We start from the raw sequence: 17,537 nt of genomic DNA on the forward strand, positions 1-17,537 counted from the left end.
TTTTATTGGGTTATTAAGAACTCTAATAGATTACTGATATTTATAGTGTTTTGGGGCATTTTCTTCCTTTTCTTAACATTAATGGGAAGGCAGCTAATGTTTCATCACTAAGAATGATGTCTGCTGTAGGTTTCTCGGGAGTTTCCCTTTTTATCTAATTTTCTTGGAGCATTTAATCAGGAATGATTTTGTTTTGTTTTGTTTTGTTTTGTTTTTTGAGGAAGATTAGCCCTGCTGCCAATCTTTCTCTTTTTGCTGAGGAAGACTGACCCTGAGCTAACATCCGTGCCCATCTTCCTCTACTTTCTATGTGGGACACCTAGCACAGCATGGCCCAATAAGCAGTGCCATGTCCACATCCGGGATCCGAACAGGCAAAACCCAGGCTGCTGAAGCAGAACATGTGAACTTAACTGCTGCGCCACCAGGCTGGCTGCTGAATTTTATTTAATTCTTTTTCAGTACTCACTGAAATAATCTAGGTCTTTTCCCTTTTAAATCTTTTAAGTCGTATTTATGCAAATTTAAAAGAATACCAAAAGAATAAAGTCTCGTTTTATGCACAAAATTGGACATAATAGAAATTCTCTCCAATTTAAACAAGTCTATCAAAATTATATAACTTCAAGCATGGTAGGCCCAGTAAATAGAATAAACTGGAATTTTACTATTGCTTTACGGCAGTGCTACTTCAGTGGTTAATAATCTCTATTCTTTTTCAGTGTCCCATAAACAATAGCCTGGTTTCAACGCAAAGGAAGCTCTCCCAGGGATGGTGTTAACTAGTCATGGTTATTTTTAATACTATCATTTAAATCTGTTTTCCCTCTTTTTATGTTATTTATTTATTTGTTTTTTTTTTTTTTTGAGGAAGATTAGCCCTGAGCTAACATCTGCTGCCAATCCTCCTCTTTTTACTGAGGAAGACTGGCCCTGAGCTAACATCCGTGCCCATCTTCCTCTACTTTATATGTGGGACACCTACCACAGCATGGCTTGCCAAGTGGTGCCATGTCTGCACCCGGGATCCGAACCAGTGAACCCTGGGCCACTGAAGTGGAACGTGCGCACTTCACCGCTGTGCCACGGGGCCGGCCCCTGTTTTTCCTCTTTTTAAAGATTTTATTTTAGTTTTACTTGTGGTAAAATACACATAAATACAATTTACCATTTTCACCATTTTTAAGAGTACGGTTCAGTATAGTCACATTGTCTTTCAAATCTTTTTTATATTCTCTGTCATCCAGTTCCTCAGGAGCTGTGATGTTAGTTTTGAGGTGATCCTCAATCCCATAACTGTGGAATAGGACAGGCTCCATGGGCTAAAATGCTTGGAAAAAGGACAAACAATTGCCATGACGTACGAGTTATTCATTTAGAAAACAGTGCATTCTGGGAAATACTAGAGACAACGCTGAGTAACTTAAAGAACAGCAGCAAAGAGGAATTGTTTCTAAATTTGAAAAAGAAAAGAAAAGAAAAGAAAGTCATATAACTGAGGAAGGATAACAGGAATAAAAGCAGAAGAAATGCCATGGACATGGCTACAAGATCATTGTGACTGTAATAAGGCGCTCAGCTAAAGTGGCTAAGATCCATGTGCTTAGAGACTTCACTACTCCTAATTCAGATTTATTCCAATGAGGGGAAAATCTTGAAACAGGTGAGTTCTGGATTATGCAAATACCTGAGAACACCTCCTTTGCCAAAAGAAAAACTGCCTTCTACTTTACTCAGGACTTTTGCATCTCTAGTTATGAATAACTTTGACTAGTAGTCCCAGTGTTTTCTCCTAATCCTACAGACACACATGCAAGCATGTGTTTCTAAACAAACCCAGAGTCCTACTAGAAATATCATTTTACTCATTCTGTGTAGGTAATTAAATAAAACTTTTCTTTTAAAACTGTATTTTTAAATTTTCATATAAATACTGGTGTTTCTGCCAAAGCCCACAGTATTTCTTGTTTCCCTCAATGGGAGAAACCAGTTGATCACAGTCTTTCACACGAAAACCATCAGCAGCTTGGAGAGTGTTATGACCCTCATTCTCATCTAAGCTGAGTCCTCTCACCTCTCTCTTAAGTCTGACGACTATTTTATTAGTGTTGTGACTCTCTTCTAAAGCATCTCCAAGTTCTTCACATCCCTCCTGAGTCTCAGAGTCTGAAAATAACAGATGCTGAGAGGGAACAGAATAATTCCAGGCTGCCTTCAAAGCTGGATACTTCTTCCTCAAGAATAACAGAACTCGTGAAGATGCCAAGGACCCTCACCTCGGCCCAAGCCAGGGAAACAAGGTGGCCAGAACGTCCTCACTGGCCCACCTATACAGTTTTCCAATTAGAATGGATACTGGTGTAGGCCAGCATGCCACAGGCCAATCAATTTAAAATTTAACGAGTGGTGCGTAGGTCTGTGCCCAGGATCTGAACCCACGAACACCAGGCCACCCAAGGGGAGCATGCAAACTTAACCACTATGCCACCAGGCTAGTCCCAGGTATGGACCTGCACACTGCTCATCAAGCCATGCTGTGGTGGCATCCCACATACAAAACAGAGGCAGACTGGTACAGATGTTAGCTCAAGGCCAATCTTCCTCACCAAAAAAACCACCAAACTTTTAAAACACAGATTGCAGTGGAATATTTTTCCGCAATACAGGGGGCCCATAAAGAGCAATAAATCAATTGGCAAAGACTTTTTCATCTCTACATTTAGATAAACTTAAAGAAGTGTATTAAGATCCTGTTTGACGTGTCTTTTTTTCAGAACACATTTTTGAAAGTGAGGAATTTTAAAAACAAGTTACTGCTCTGCAGGTCTCATCAAACTGCCTTGACCTCCTCCACTGAGACTGGGGAAGGAAGCAGGTACTCACCACACTAAAGAAAGCCAGACCGTTTGGAAGGATGTCAATATCTTCAGAGCCAGCTTCTGAAAGTTCAAGAAATAGATAAATGTCATGTTCAAATTCTGTTATTTGTTAGGTAGAGCATAACTAGGACTTTGTTTACTTTATCAGTACATCTTCTGGAATGGTTCTGACTTTTTTTCAAGGACCCACTCTCTTTAATAAACGTCATTCTAAATCTCTTCCTGCAGTGAACTTCTGACTTTAAATGTTAGATATTGTATGTTTACTCAAATCAAAGTCAAGTAATCACCACATTTCCAGCTATAATACAGAAAAAGTTGACATCTGTACACTCTTCTGATAAACATCCAGATGTCGGCACAAAAGTAATTGACATCAGGGGAATATTACTTTCAGAATGAAGGGTTCATAGTCATTTAACCATGCAAATATCCTCGTCCCTTTCTCTGCTCATTCAATCTGAAGCAAACGCAGACATTTCTCTCATTAACCGAGATAAAACACCTGGGATTACATATTGCCTTTTTAAAAAACAATGCCTGCTTGTTTTCATAAGCAAAGAAAAGCTTCCCATTTAATCTTTAAATTTAGGCTTTAAATTACAGAAAAAAAACTATCAAAAGAAAATTAATGAAAAATACATGCACCTAAGCCAGTTGAGGCTTCTAACGCTTGTCTCTGAGGTGGGCTACAATTACTATTGATTGTTTATCGATTGTCTGCAGCACACTCCTCACAGCACAGCAAATAATTAGACAGACGACCTTCCCACTGGTCTCACTGTGTACATTCTGCAGACAGATAATAGACCCAAACACAAGAAAAGAGGAATAAAAATGGCTTAGATTAAGCCAAATCATGACACATTCTTCGAGTACACAAAATCCAATCTTCCCCTTTAAGATCTCTCCAAAGGATTTCTCCAGGATTATTTCTAGGTTGTCAAAAACAAACAGCATCTATCCAGCCATTTTGGTTTTGATTCATGAGATCGCATTTGGCTAGTTGCCTCCAGTATTACTGGCTCTGTCATAGCGGAGAAAAGCAAAAGAAAATAAAAATGCCAAGAACTTCACGTTGTAAAGATGACTCATCTGCCTATTCCTCAGAAGGAAGATACATATAAGCCTAAGCATGGTCTAGTGGAGGAGTTCTTAACCTGGGGTCTGTGGATCCCTAAGGAAGCATAAGTGGATTTCAAAGAGTCTATGAACTTTCTGAAATTCTATGTAATGCAAAATGTCTTCTGCATGTACAGATGAAAAATTTTCTGTGAAAAGGGTCCTTGGCTTTCAGCAGATTTGTAAAAGGGTCTGTGATACACCTAAAAGGTTAAGAACCACTAGACTCTAGTCCCATGGTGGTTTTCAACTGGGAATGAGCAGGGACCAGTGGAACTCTACATCACATATACAAACATAAACATACAAACACACACACGTGTGTGCATGTGTGCACACACACAGAATTTTAGTCCAAGTTTTGCTTTCTGGATCCATTTAGTAGGAGCTCAATTAATTAAAATTTGTTGTTCTTGAAAAATTATTCAAGACAATTTAATTTCAGTGTGTACACGCTTACACACATAGAAGAAGAAAAGATATATAGAAAAAGTTAGTATTTCTTCAGGTGGTAGGATTATGAGTGATTTTCATTTTCTTCTTTATACTTTGCTTAAAATTACATATAAATAACAGTATTGTTTTAATAATCAAGAAAAGAACAATGTTTTTAGAAGATGTTTTCATTTCAACCGCATTGCAACTACTTCGTTTAATCCTATTGTCTAATTCCAAGAAAAAAAAAGTATTATCTGTAGCTTTCTTGAGAATATTTTCCAGATACTCCCCCCTCTTCATTTATATAGCCATTACTACAATAGGCTTTTATCATCCCATATCACCTCTTTGGTGTGATGACTGCAAGAGTAGTCAATGCTGGAGGAACTTTTTCTCCTCTAATTCAATAATAGTAATAGTAGTAACAGTAATAGCTACTAAAATACACTACAGGCTCCTTGTACTTTACGTACGTTATTTCATATAATTTTCATAACCCTAAGAAGCAATATTATTATCTCTTATTTTAGAATTGAGAATACAGAGCCTTTGAAAGGTTAAATAAATTGTTCAAGGCCACAAATTGGGAAGCTGGGACTCAAGTCCTTTAGTTTTGACTCAAAATCATAACGTAAAATTTGACAAAGAAAAAATACAACCTGGCATTCAGTGAATTTTCCCTGTCAGAATGGTCCCCTGGTTTCTCTCTAAAGATACTTCACTTTGTAAATACAACCGTTGTCAATTCCCTATGTTGGCTTTTTTCCCCAAAATGTTTGCTTCCATGCTTCTCACCAAGATCTTCACCAATTCATATCCTGTACTTTTCTTTCAAAACCCTCTTTCTCTAGAAAGTCTTCTAGCTTAGCACATCTGATTTCAATCCCTTCTTATTCCTTTAGCAATTATCTATCCATGTCAGAGCTGGCCAACTGCTCCCCAGTATTCATGCTCCCCTTCTTTCTTTTCAGCTACAAGCACATGGCAATGTAGCTACAGACATTCCTACCTTTCCTTGCCAACAGATGTGGCCAGTTGTCTAAGCTCAGGTTAATGGAATATGAGAGTACAAGGTTTATGCAACTAGTGGGTAAAATAAAGTAAACATAACATCCATGTAAATTTTCTTTCTACCCCTTGCTGCTGGGAAATGGCAGCAACTGGAGTTTTAGTTTTGGACCAAGATGGAAGCAATATGTTGAGATAGCTGTGTTGTTTGTTTCATCAGCCTTTCTCCCAGAATGACCACATGAAGTAGTCATCTAATCATCCTAGGCCATTTGCTTATCATGGGACTGTCATGTAAGAGAACATAAATTTCTCTCTTCTTTAAGTTACTTACTGTAACTTTATAACAGCAAATCAGCCCTTGCCATATGCAGCAGTTGTCATATGTTACATACTTGCCATATCCAGTATGTAATGTAGCCTATTGTTTTCCACTTTTTTGGTTCACTAGTCAGGTATGCGTATTAATCACTCTGGGAGAAGATGGCATATTGGAAAGAGAATTTGTAAAAATTACTTAACTTCTCTGAGCCTTGGGTCCTTACCTGTTATAAAAAGAAAAAACATCTATATCTCACAGTAGTGAGTTTTTTTGTCTACCTTTCCATAGGTAGACTGGAAAGTACTTGATAACAAGGGCTACAAACTGTAATGCTTTTTTTCCCTTTAATCTCCCAAGCAGCAGTTATTGTAAAGGTCTTGACTGCCAAGTGTATAAAACCCTTAATTAACTCAAGAGAGATAATCCATTAAAAATTCTGTTTCAGTTCAGAACTCTGAATGCCAGCATTTTCAAAGACATTTAGAAAATGTTTTAAATTCTTAAGCCTCAAATAGAGTTAACTTGTCATTATAATTTTTATTTAGATGTTGATTTATGCTAAATCTTGCGTGTGTAAAAGCTTAGTTTCTGTCTATGAGATACACTGGGAAGGAATACAAAAAATGGAATAAATAGTAAGCTTACTGTCTGCCCCACAGAAGGCACACATCCTGTATGGTATGTGGTAGATGATTATTATTTATTAAAACAGAAAGACATGAGATGATATATATAAAGCACCCAAGAGTCACAAAGAGTTCATTTGCAGTCGTGGTGAATGTAGCATTTAGTGTGTGTGTTGGTGGAGGTGGAGCCAGAGAGGAATGGTCTCACCTCTCAGAGGGATTGTTGGCCTCAAGTGCATGGCTACCACTGTTTGCAAGCGGAAACTAAAAAATGGAACCTCTCTACCCTTGCTGCCCACCATAAGAAGCTGCTTTTGCCTGTATGGGAATGTATGCCCAGCACACTGCTATTCCTTAAAATCAAAGATCACTGAATAAGCAACTGTTGTTAAAAACCTATAACCACAAGCTATTATTAATCATTACGCATCACTAACATAGCATTCAACAAATGTTCATATAGTGTGTGCTAAGCACAGAGGAAAAGGAAAAGAAAGGGAAAAAAAAGCACAATTCTAATTAGAGCTAAAAATGTATCCCAAATGTGCTTCTAATCACTCATCGTCTTTGCTCTGTTGCCTTCTGAAGTGCCTCAGAGGCATTAAACACTTCACGAGAGGGGCCATAGGTGACATATTTCTTCATTCTTTTCAATTCCAGACAGCAGCTCACACACATCACAACACAAAGGTCACAAACACAGACAGACGCCTGTTCAGAATACAAATGTTGTTGGGCTTGTTTTCTCCGAGGAGCTCTCCATCCCAGTCAGTTGTAACAACAATTCACTTGGCAGTTTGTCCTGTGACGTGCCTGGCTCTGCCCTATTGTCTACTCTGAGACTTGAGTTCACAGAAGGTGAGCTTCACAGGGCCAAGGGCTGTTTAATAATTTGACAATTAACTCAGTAGCAAAAGTAACCTTAGAGATCCCTGACTCAACCTCCCAGCCTTGTACAACATTCCTCACAGATGCCATCTGGATTTTGCTTAGTGACCAGTTCTGAGGGGGGCTCTCTGTGATTGCAGCCAGAAGGCAGGATGCAGTTGCTGAGTTTCCTCTGACTCTAGACAACCTTAGTTCTAGAACTGTCTGCATTATCCAGAACAGATCTGGTCAATCTGGTACTTGATACTGAATCTACATCTTCTTGCTAAGTATTTGGGCAACTAAACAAAAAGGAGAAGCCCCAGGAGAAAGAAGTCAAGGAGTGTAGATGAAGGGAGAAAGGACTGGGAAAAAGCGCAAGAGTAGGAATGGAAAAAAAAGCAGAGCAAGGAGGAAGCAGATGTGTAAAGGAGAGGCGTCATATCATATGTGATGTTTCTAATCAAAGTGTTAATGAGTACGTATTTGAAATCATATAACTCAAATAGTGTTAAATTTTTTGAAACAACATAGCAATAAAGCAATAAAATAAAATGAACACAATAAATATATAAAATATATAAATGCAATATAAAATTAAAAATAAAATAAAAATTTTCAAGAAACTTTGAAGTGGAAAAGGCTGCTCTGAAAACGGATAGGTTTCACGAAAGCAAAGCCTTCTTGTGTGTCACAGAGAACAGTCACTACTTTGTCTTTGCTCAAAGAGCATTGTGAATCCCATTGTGAGTGAATGTGGTTATAAATATGAGGTATTGAGTTTATTTATTAGTTTGGCCAAGTGAAGGACAATTTAGCAATGACTATCAACCCTTTAAACACATATGCTCATGGAACAACAATCCCACTGTTGAGGATTTATCCTACAGGTAAACAAAGACACAAGCTACAGGTACAATGATGCTCACTGATTTGTTTGTGGTTGCAAAAAACTGCAATCGCCCAAATGTGCATTAAGAGGGAATTGGTTAAAAAAGTCACAGTACGTGCAAATATTAAAAAGAATGAGTTAGAGCTACATGTGCTGATGTGGAAAGCTGTTCGCATTGTGTTTGGAATAAAGTAGGTTGCAGAACATAATCTTACACTAAGATGCCATTTGTGAATAAAAATAGATATGTGTGCATATGCATATATTTGTTTGCAATTTCACTGGAAATACCAGGAAGGATAAGAAAGAAACTTTATTTCTGGTGTTACTTCTGTGAGGGATGGAGATTTTGTTGAGAAATTTTTATTTTCCATTTTATAACTTTTCTTCCTTGTGATTTGCCTTCATTAGCTGACTACTAGGCTAATGGAACACAGATTTCAGTGGCCACACACGACAAAGAATACAGACTTTACAAAATAGTTCAGAAAAGTCACTAAACAAGCAAGAAATCAAACAACAAGCACAGGAATATACAAATAATTAATGAACTATAGTGAGACCAAGAAAGAAGAAAAAATACGGGGTGCATGAGATCAAAAGAGATTGGCTGAAGAGGTTTTTATTAATCTAATGTGATTTTTCCTCTGATAAACAGTAATTGCATGCCAAAATACTGTTAATGAGTTTTTAGCATTGGTAGCTAAATAATGTAAGGTGTATAACAAGCATTTTCTCATACTCACCAATTCCTTTAATCAGGCGGCAGTTTGGAAGGTCTAAGGATTCTATTTCTCTGGAGGTTTTAAGTCGATTTCTGTTTAAAAACAAACAAACAAACAATCTGTTTATATATTCCCTGTTTTGTTGCAGAAAGGGCTTAAAGAGGCTTATAGCAATACATAAAACACAGCATAAATCTAAAGCAGATAAAAGAGAAGATAGAAAAACAAGCATAGGAACTTAACCAGAAATGAAGTTAGAATAAAAATGTATAACACAAAGTTCTATATATGAACATGGGTCATAGAAGAATGCTAATAATTCGACTAATAAAACTTCTAAGGCAAGTTCCTATGCGAATATGAACATGGCACCAGGCCACATTTCTCACAGCTCTGGTGTTGTGGGAAGAGCTCCAGACGCAGAACCAGAGGCCCTGTCTTCCTTCTTAGGAGCCTAAAAATGCTCAGACCCTCTGCAAAATGACAGAAAGGAGTGAGTAAGTGAAAGGAGGCCAAGAGACAATGGCATTGTTCACAGCCTGGCACACCCCATCAATGGTTATTAAGAAATGAGTGGAGAAGGTCCCATCCCCATGACAACATTTATTGGGGTGAGAAGGTTGGAGAGCACCAACTACTTTAGCAAAACTACTTACTGTTGTTGTTTTCTGAAAACTAAAGTGAAGAAATGGTGAAAAAATGTTGTGTCTTCCCCCTTCCTTCCCACCCTGGAGTAGAGGGCCACAAAGCAGTATGGGCAAAAACATCTGAGATCTATGGTTTTGAAGACCACATACTACAGGCTTTCCCTTCTCTTCTCTCATTGTCTCAGCTCCTCTTTCTGTTCTCTACAGTCATAAATAGTATCAATAGTGCTTATAGAGTAGTTTACATTTTTCACAGTGTTTCATGCATACTATGCATTTAAGAGACAAAATGACAATTTGCCACATGTTTCTCTCCTATTCATATCCTTGACAGCTTCTGACTTCTAGACACTGAATATGGGGAAAGCTACTGGTTTCTCAGCAAAATGGAAGAAAGCCTAGGCCTAGATAACCCAGAATTACCAACGGGTGGTGGCAACTATATATTCTGGCAATTCATATCATATGTAACGTTTCTAACTAAAGTGTTAATCAGTGTGTATTTGAAGTCACATAACTCAAATAGTGTTAAATTTCTTGAAACAACATAGCATTAAAGCGATAAAATAAAAATAAATGAATAAAATAAATATATAAACATAATAAAAATTAAAAATAAATAAAATTTTTTCACTAAAGCAATAAAAATATAATAAATCTCACATCTACGAGTCCCAGGAGTAATTTAAAGGGGAAAACAAGTATATTTAGCCTAACATAGTAACAGCAAAAATACTAGTGATGATGAGGATGCTGTTGATAAAATCGTGGGTGGTAAAAGGAAATCAATAATAAAAATAGCTAAAATTTACCAAGTCTACAACTGTTCTATGTGATTTACCTGAATGAATTCATCTAACTCTTAAAACAACCCTAAGGAGTAGGTACCATTATCCCTATTTTAGAGATGAAGAAACAGACCCAGAGATGGAGCAGCTTTCCTGACCTTCGGCGCCCAGCTAGGAAACACCACACAGAGGCAGTGCTCGAATTTGCTCTTATATTTTTCTCAGCAAGGAGTGAAAAGATCTGTGTTTCTGTCTTAGCAGCAAGGCTTATGACCGTCAGCAGGTCAGTTAATCTCCATAGGCCTCGGTCTTCCTTATGTATCAAAAAGGATGAGACTAGATGACCTCCAAGGTTCTGCTGATGCTGTATGATTCCAGAAACAGATGTAGACACAAGTCAGGAGGTCACAGCTGCACTTTCATCAAGTTTCTGGATCATGCGTTGGTTTAGGTGTCAATTTTATACAACTTACTATTATGCCCTTTTAACTATATAAAAATAGGGATAATGATGATTACCATGTACCTTTTTCAAAGATAAACTCTATGGATAAAATAAAATTCAGATGTGTTTGAACAGTTTAATACGGGGTATTTTTCAGAGTCAACTTAAGTTTGCATAAATGACTGATGATTACACTTTGCTAATAGGGCAATCTTCATCAACTGGTTTAGCTGCACAGTATCATCTCTAGATATGCACTCTGCCTCCTATTAAAACTGAAGAGTTACACAAGGGCTGTGCATAACTTCTAGTTAATCAAATCATTTTTCCTTGTCTTTCTTTTATGATAAAAGGAAAAGAGGACTTTGCTTCCATCTTTTGTGGCCCATCAAGACTTTCAAATTCTTTCAGTAGAAAACTGCTAGGCTTTCAGTCAGGCAGCACTATCAGTTTCCTATTCATTAGCAGACTTCTGTATTCCAGGGTGACAGACTCTATTAGCTGACAAACCTAAAGCCATTCTCACCCCCTTTCTTCCTTGCTCCTTTCCATTGTAGAGGCGGGCAAGCCAAATATTTGCTTTCTCAGTGTCCTTTGTATTTAGGGGTAATCATATGATCCAGACTTTTGGGAAAGATATTTTTGATATTTTGGCAGACACACGAAGAGAGCTAACTGCATCACTCCTTCTCCCTTCTTCATGATTTGACCACACACGCGGTGCTTGGGACTACAGCAACCATTCCGCAGCCTTAACATGACAAATATGAAGACATAAAGCCAACAGTGGAGGATCAAAGAACAAAAATATAGGAACCCAATTCCTTCATGTGATCACTGACTCAATGGGCAAGCTCTAGAATGACTCACCTACAGAGTTTTCTCATGTGAGGAAAATAAGCCCTTATTTGTATAAGCTACCATTAATTTGATTATGTTTCTTGCCACTGAGAGCACTCCTAACTGATAGCAGATTTAAGAAGTTTGGGGAATATACAAGAGAAAGCTAAACAAACCTCTTTAGACTAGCAGATCAATAAACCTAAATGCATTCATGCAAAAAAAAATACGTAAATGGTACAAACACAAATATGTGATATTTTTGCTACATCCAATTTGCTCCTTAACACTTTATATCCATAGCACGTTTATGAACGTACTAGGTCAGAGACGGCAGGGCTGTGGCCATTCTGCCAACATGCAGACATTCCTAATCAATCACAGCACTCTTTCCCTTTAACCCAGAGCTAGCCTCAGACACAATGTTCCGGCAACCTCTGCCACCAGTCTATTAAAGTGGACACTCAGAATGAAAGCTATTTGCCTTCTCTGCTCTACATTCCTTTTATTTTTCTTGCTTTCCTTTTCTTTTTCATTAAAATTTGGTTATTTTCCTTGTAGCTACGAGTACATAATACAGGGAAGAATATACACTGCCTTCCTTCAACTGGGCCAGCAATCCTTCCCCAAATGACTCCACCAGAAACGTGTACATCAGGGTTCTTAATCCGGGGTCCAGTGATCTTCCAGGAGTCCACGGTAAAACTCAGGGATCCATGAACTTGGATGGGGAAAAAATACATCTTTATTTAAACCTCTAACTGGAATTGTGTATTTCCTTTGATGATGAGTGCAGGCAACAAACCACAGAACTTCCTACTAGCAGTACCTGTGACTCTCTCACTAACAGAAATTACAGACATTGTTACATCACATTTCAGTATATGATAGACATCTGAAAATAACATTTATATTCATGGCTACTTCAAAATAGCTATTGTTAGATACTCAGCTACCTCTAGATCTATGTAAGGCTTTAACAAAGAACCCCATGTTATTATATCATATATTAGATTCTAAAAATAGTTTGGCAACAGTATTTTAAATATTTAAGTTAGTATTAATTTAAATCGTAATAATTTGTTTTGTAATCCTATGTATTTTATGTTATGCATTTTAAAAGCACGATCCTGAGAAGGAGTCGGGTTTTTCACCAGCATGCCAAAGGGATCTACGGCACAAAAAGTCTAAGAACCCCTGCCCAAACATCACTGTCACCATAGGTAACTCTTATTGAGCACTTACGATAACGTCCGGCATTGTTCTCACAGTTTACAAGAACAAACTCATTTGTTTTTCACAGACCCACCCTGGAGCAGGTAGTATTATTCCCATCCTACAGATTAGGACACTGAAGTATGGAAAGAGGAAATAAAAAGCAAGGTCTCAGGTAAACAGTGGAGCTAGGAAATGAATTCAGGCTATCTGGCACCAAGCATGAACCCTTAACCAACAGTCATTACCATGAAATCAATCTCTATTTCTTTCACCCAGGGGACAGCATTACCCATGCAGAGTGGAATGAGAGAGGGGCCACTAATTACTATCTTGCTCACTATGTAAGGGCTGTGGCACCAACACGTCTTGAGCAAACTGAGAACACTGTTACTATCAGGCATTACTTTGTTGCGTATCTTACTGCCTTTGAATTTACAAACCACTGATGGGGCTTTATCTTTTAAGTAAAGACTTAACTACAGACAAACAGGGGCTTTATCTTTTATATACAGACTTGTGAAACCCTGGGACTTCACCCCATGGGCCCCTGTAATGCTTGCATGCTTGCACGTAGTAAACGAAGAATTTGTGCTTAGGCAAAATTTGCTCCAAGGGCAGAGAAGCTAGGAGGCTGTGGGAAACTATTTGGAATCACAAGACCTGGCTTAGAGTACAGGTTCAGCACTAATTACTTGCTGAACTAACTAGTTAACCTGTGCCAGCCTCAGTTTTTACATGTATAATACAGAAAGGACAACATATACGAAGCCTCAATGAAAGCATAAATGTAAAAGGGCTGTCTTTCCAAATGTCAGTAAACGCACATTTTGGTCTAATATAAAGAACTTTTGACACAGTGACCAGTACATAGTAGTCACACAATAACTGATAAGGAGGATGGTGGTTTTAAAAAAAAGCCTGACCCTTTAGAAGTGTTCAAAAGCAGACTGGATAGCTTCTTGGTGGAGCTGTCATCAAAGGCGTCAGGCAACAAGCAGAATGTTCAGAGGCTTGTTTTGGGGGGGTTTCTGCCCACATATAGGTTTCTGGTGCACTCAAGTCTCATGATTCATTCAAGGGTGTGTACTTTTTGTGCAAGAGGGAGCGACTGGCCTGGGAATATTTGTGTATTCTGTTTTCCCCCTTTATTGTTCAAATAGGGAGAAGCGGAAAAGTTGGGTGTAATAGGCCATCTTTCCCTGGGAACCTTAGCCAGTTACAGTTCAGAAGGAAAGACACAACTTTGATTCCATTTATCCACCTGGGACATACTTATACTAAAAAATTGTTCATTGTTTACCTGAAATTCCAGTTGAAATTTAAGTAGGTACTCTGAGGGAGAAAAATAACTTGAGTGCCAAGGTACCATCTCTAAAAATAAAGTAATGAAACAGCAGGTACCAGATTAAAGCAAAAACAAACAAAAAGCCTGTTTTTTGAAGAGCCTTTCCTTCTGGGGAAATGAGAACATACTGCTTTTTGAAACAGACTCCAAGGGTCAGAAAGGAACAATGCTATGCATTTGAGCACTCCCCCAAACTCTGTAAACAGCAGGCGCTTGATATTGTGTAATCATAGGGTTGCCAGATAAAATATAAGATGCCCAGTTAAATTTGAATTTTAGATAAATAATGAAAGATTAATTATGTCCCAAATATTGCATGGGATATACTTATACTAAAAAGTGATTCACTGTTTATCTGAAATTCAAATTTAACAGGGCAGCCTGCATTTTTACTTGCTAAATCTAGCCACTCATTAGTCATCCCCAAATTCTCACATCAGCCAATTTGGGGCTTCAACTATCCAATGAAGTTACCACCCCACACAGTCACTGCTCAATGAAGTATATTATAGTCAAGTCTTCATAAAGAAAAGATGCGTTAAATTGTAAATTACCTATCAGGTGCATTCTTCGTAAATAAGCTTTATTTACTTTTTCTTAGGTTTGCAACTGTAACATTTACCATTCAAAGGGACTTCAGTTTAAAACCCTAAGATTAGTAAGAAGAAAAAATTGACTGTTAATTGAGAAAACTTCAACTTGTGGAACTGGTGGTTTGAACTTTAGGGACAACACAATGAGCCTGTGAGTTTTAGGGTCTTGCCTTTGAAACTGAGCTGGATAGCTCATACAAAATCACCCAACTCAGGAATATTCTGCAGACCAGGATGAGCAACTACACAACATGAAAATTAAGGTCAACATGTCTAGTTCCTACCAGTAAGCATTCCTCCCCTAACTCTAACCTTCACCCCAAACACATTCTGTCCCTCCTCCTTGCATCCCTTTATCAGCAAATGAAGTTACAGCTCCAGGACAGCAGAGCCTAGAACTCTGGTATTGCCTTTGATTTCCCCCTCTTCTCTGGGGTTTTGGAGTTTGAGCCCTTGTTATTCTCTCCAAACTACTGCAATATTTTAACTAGTTTCCCCATGTCTATTCACTCTCTATTCTAGTATTTCTCAACTCTTTAACTGAATGGCCAGGTGGCATAGCAATTAAGGTTACGCACTCCACTTTGGCAGTCCAGGGTTCACCGGTTGTATCCTGGGGGTGGACCTAGGCACCACTTATCAAGCCACGCTGTGAAAGTGTCCCACGTACAAAGTAGAGGAAGACAGTCACAGATGTTAGCTCAGGGCCAATCTTCCTCAGGAAAAAAAAAAAAAAAGAATTATCACGAGAATTTTTAAAAATACTTATGCCTGGACCCCACCCAGACCAAGTGGATCAGAATCTCTGGGGGTGCAGCCCAGACATCAGTCCTCTAGGAAATCCTAATGTGCAGCCAAGCTTGAGAACTACTGCTCTGCTCCAATCCATCCTGCCAGGTTCCTGTCTACTGATTATGCTTTATATGGTTTAAACAGGTTCCTGTTTTAAAAAACAAAACACAACAAACATTAATAGTTCCTCTGCCTATCAAAAAAGGCCCCAAACTTTCAACCTATATTTAATCTCAAAACCTATCCTTTCCCCCAACCCTACTATTCTCATCCCTTAACTTTATGCTCCCCTCAAATCGGTCTATTGGTAGTTTCCAAACGTCCCCCTTCCCCCCGCCCGCCCCCCCCCCCTCCCCCGCGGTTCCGTTTGTTCACGCGGCACTCTCCAACTAGGATGGCCTTCTTCATCCCCATGTGTGTTTCCACCATCCTTCAAGGCCAATGTCAAATGTCTCCTACTGCTGAACCCCACCTTCAGGGGACGTAGTTTTTCCTCCTTCCGCCTGTAGGGGCTGGTTTGTACCCTGTCCTGGACATCCTAACTTAGAGATTTATTTCGGTCCTCGCCTGTAATAGGGTGAACTTCTTAAGGGTAAGGACTGTGTCTTACTCTACCACAGAAGCCTAGGAGAGCACCCCATGCACAGGAGGTGCTCAATATTTCTGGAATTCTTTTGCATGAGGCATATAAAATTTGAGTTGGTAATTTAGAAACTATGACGTCCACCCATCTGCGTTTTTTCATCATAAGGAAAACTTGAGATGGACTAGGCTTGTACTGCTTCACATTCTGGCTTCAGGATTCCCGGGTGAAGGGACAAATAAGGAAGTGATGTAAGAACAGTAGCTGCATATCTCGAGTATCTTTGATCTGCAGCGCCAAATTAGCCGCAGAGTTTCTCAAACTACGCGGGGGAGGGACTGGGAACAACTTTATTAAAGACGAGGCCTGGTTTGCGCAACAAAGAGAAGCAGCACCAATGACCTGAAATAAATCTCCATAATTAAAGTTTCAGTGCATGAATAATAGCTTTGTTTTCAAGTTAAAGCACTCGGTGAGCCCTCGAGTAATTGCAAAGCGTTCGCTTGTCAATTTAGGCAGAAAAGAACTTGGTAGGCAGCAAAGGCTTATAAACTTTCTCGAAAGTCTCGAGATTCGGCCCAAACGGTGGTGGCTTTTGCTAGAAGCCGCGGGAGGGCGGGGTGTCCCATCCGCCGGGGAACCGAGAGCCCGGCGGCCGGCGCCCCGCTCCCCCCGCGGCCTGCGCCCTCTTCCGCAGCCCGCGGCCGCTCGAGCTGGGGACCCGCGGCCGGGGAGGCTCCGGAGAGGCGCGGCCCGGCCCCGGCCGAGAGGACCCCACCTACCTGAACAGCAGGAGCCTCTCGCCCAGGAGCGCCAGCGCGATGCCCAGCAAGGTAAGAGCCGCCAGCCGCCCCATGGCGCTGGAGCCGGCGCCGCCTGCTCGGCCGGCCGGGAGCACTGAGCGCCGCCCCGCCACCCCGCTCCGTCCGGCCCCGCCGGTCCGACCCCGGCAGCGGCGGCTCCGCCCTCGCCCGGCCGTGCCCTTTGTCGCCGCAACCCTGCCTCCGCAGACACCCTCCCTGGGGCACGGGGCCGTCCTCTCAGCGCCCGTCGAGGCTAATGGAGTGAAACTCCGGATTCCTGCACCTCCTTTCCCCAGCAAACAACGCCCACGAGGACCTTCGGCAGCCCTCCCGCCCTTCTCATTTTCCTCCTCTTCAAAGAGGAGGAAATATCTTTATCGATATTCCAGTAAGAAACTTTCAAAGTTTTAAAGATTTTTTTTTAGTACGGAAAAAAATACTGGGTCAGATCTTGTCTATTTCATTATGGAATTACTACTTTTTGTAACAGGTTGTAGATGAGAGGAAAGAACCAGCCTAACGAGACAAGGCCATCTGCAAGGCCCCTGGCCTAACAAGATAAGGCCCCGAACCAATCAGCAAGCCAGGAGAATCAGAGGCCACC

At 39.9% G+C, this 17,537-nt stretch overlaps 1 protein-coding gene and 1 long non-coding RNA gene across 2 annotated transcripts in view; both read right to left on the minus strand.

Annotated features, from left to right (window-relative positions):
* The window catches only part of PON2 (paraoxonase 2), a 32,102-nt gene extending 14,881 nt beyond the window's left edge, over positions 1-17,221 (minus strand). Inside the window, exons 1-3 of the mRNA XM_014853329.3 lie at positions 16,913-17,221; positions 8,901-8,971; positions 2,884-2,939 (exon numbers count right to left, since the gene is read on the minus strand). Coding sequence (XP_014708815.1) covers positions 2,884-2,939; positions 8,901-8,971; positions 16,913-16,986 — 201 coding nt within the window. The 5' untranslated portion in view covers positions 16,987-17,221. The remainder of the gene's footprint in view (positions 1-2,883; positions 2,940-8,900; positions 8,972-16,912) is intronic.
* On the minus strand, positions 12,845-15,468 carry LOC139045220 (uncharacterized). The gene is made up of 3 exons (XR_011503145.1): positions 15,334-15,468; positions 14,717-14,811; positions 12,845-12,950 (listed from the first exon to the last, which is right to left on the minus strand). It is a non-coding gene; the product is annotated as an uncharacterized lncRNA (long non-coding RNA).
* Positions 17,222-17,537: the final 316 nt, after the last annotated feature.

Source organism: Equus asinus, chromosome 1 (genome assembly GCF_041296235.1).
Source record: "Equus asinus isolate D_3611 breed Donkey chromosome 1, EquAss-T2T_v2, whole genome shotgun sequence".
In the NCBI taxonomy this organism is placed as follows: Eukaryota; Metazoa; Chordata; class Mammalia; order Perissodactyla; family Equidae; genus Equus; species Equus asinus.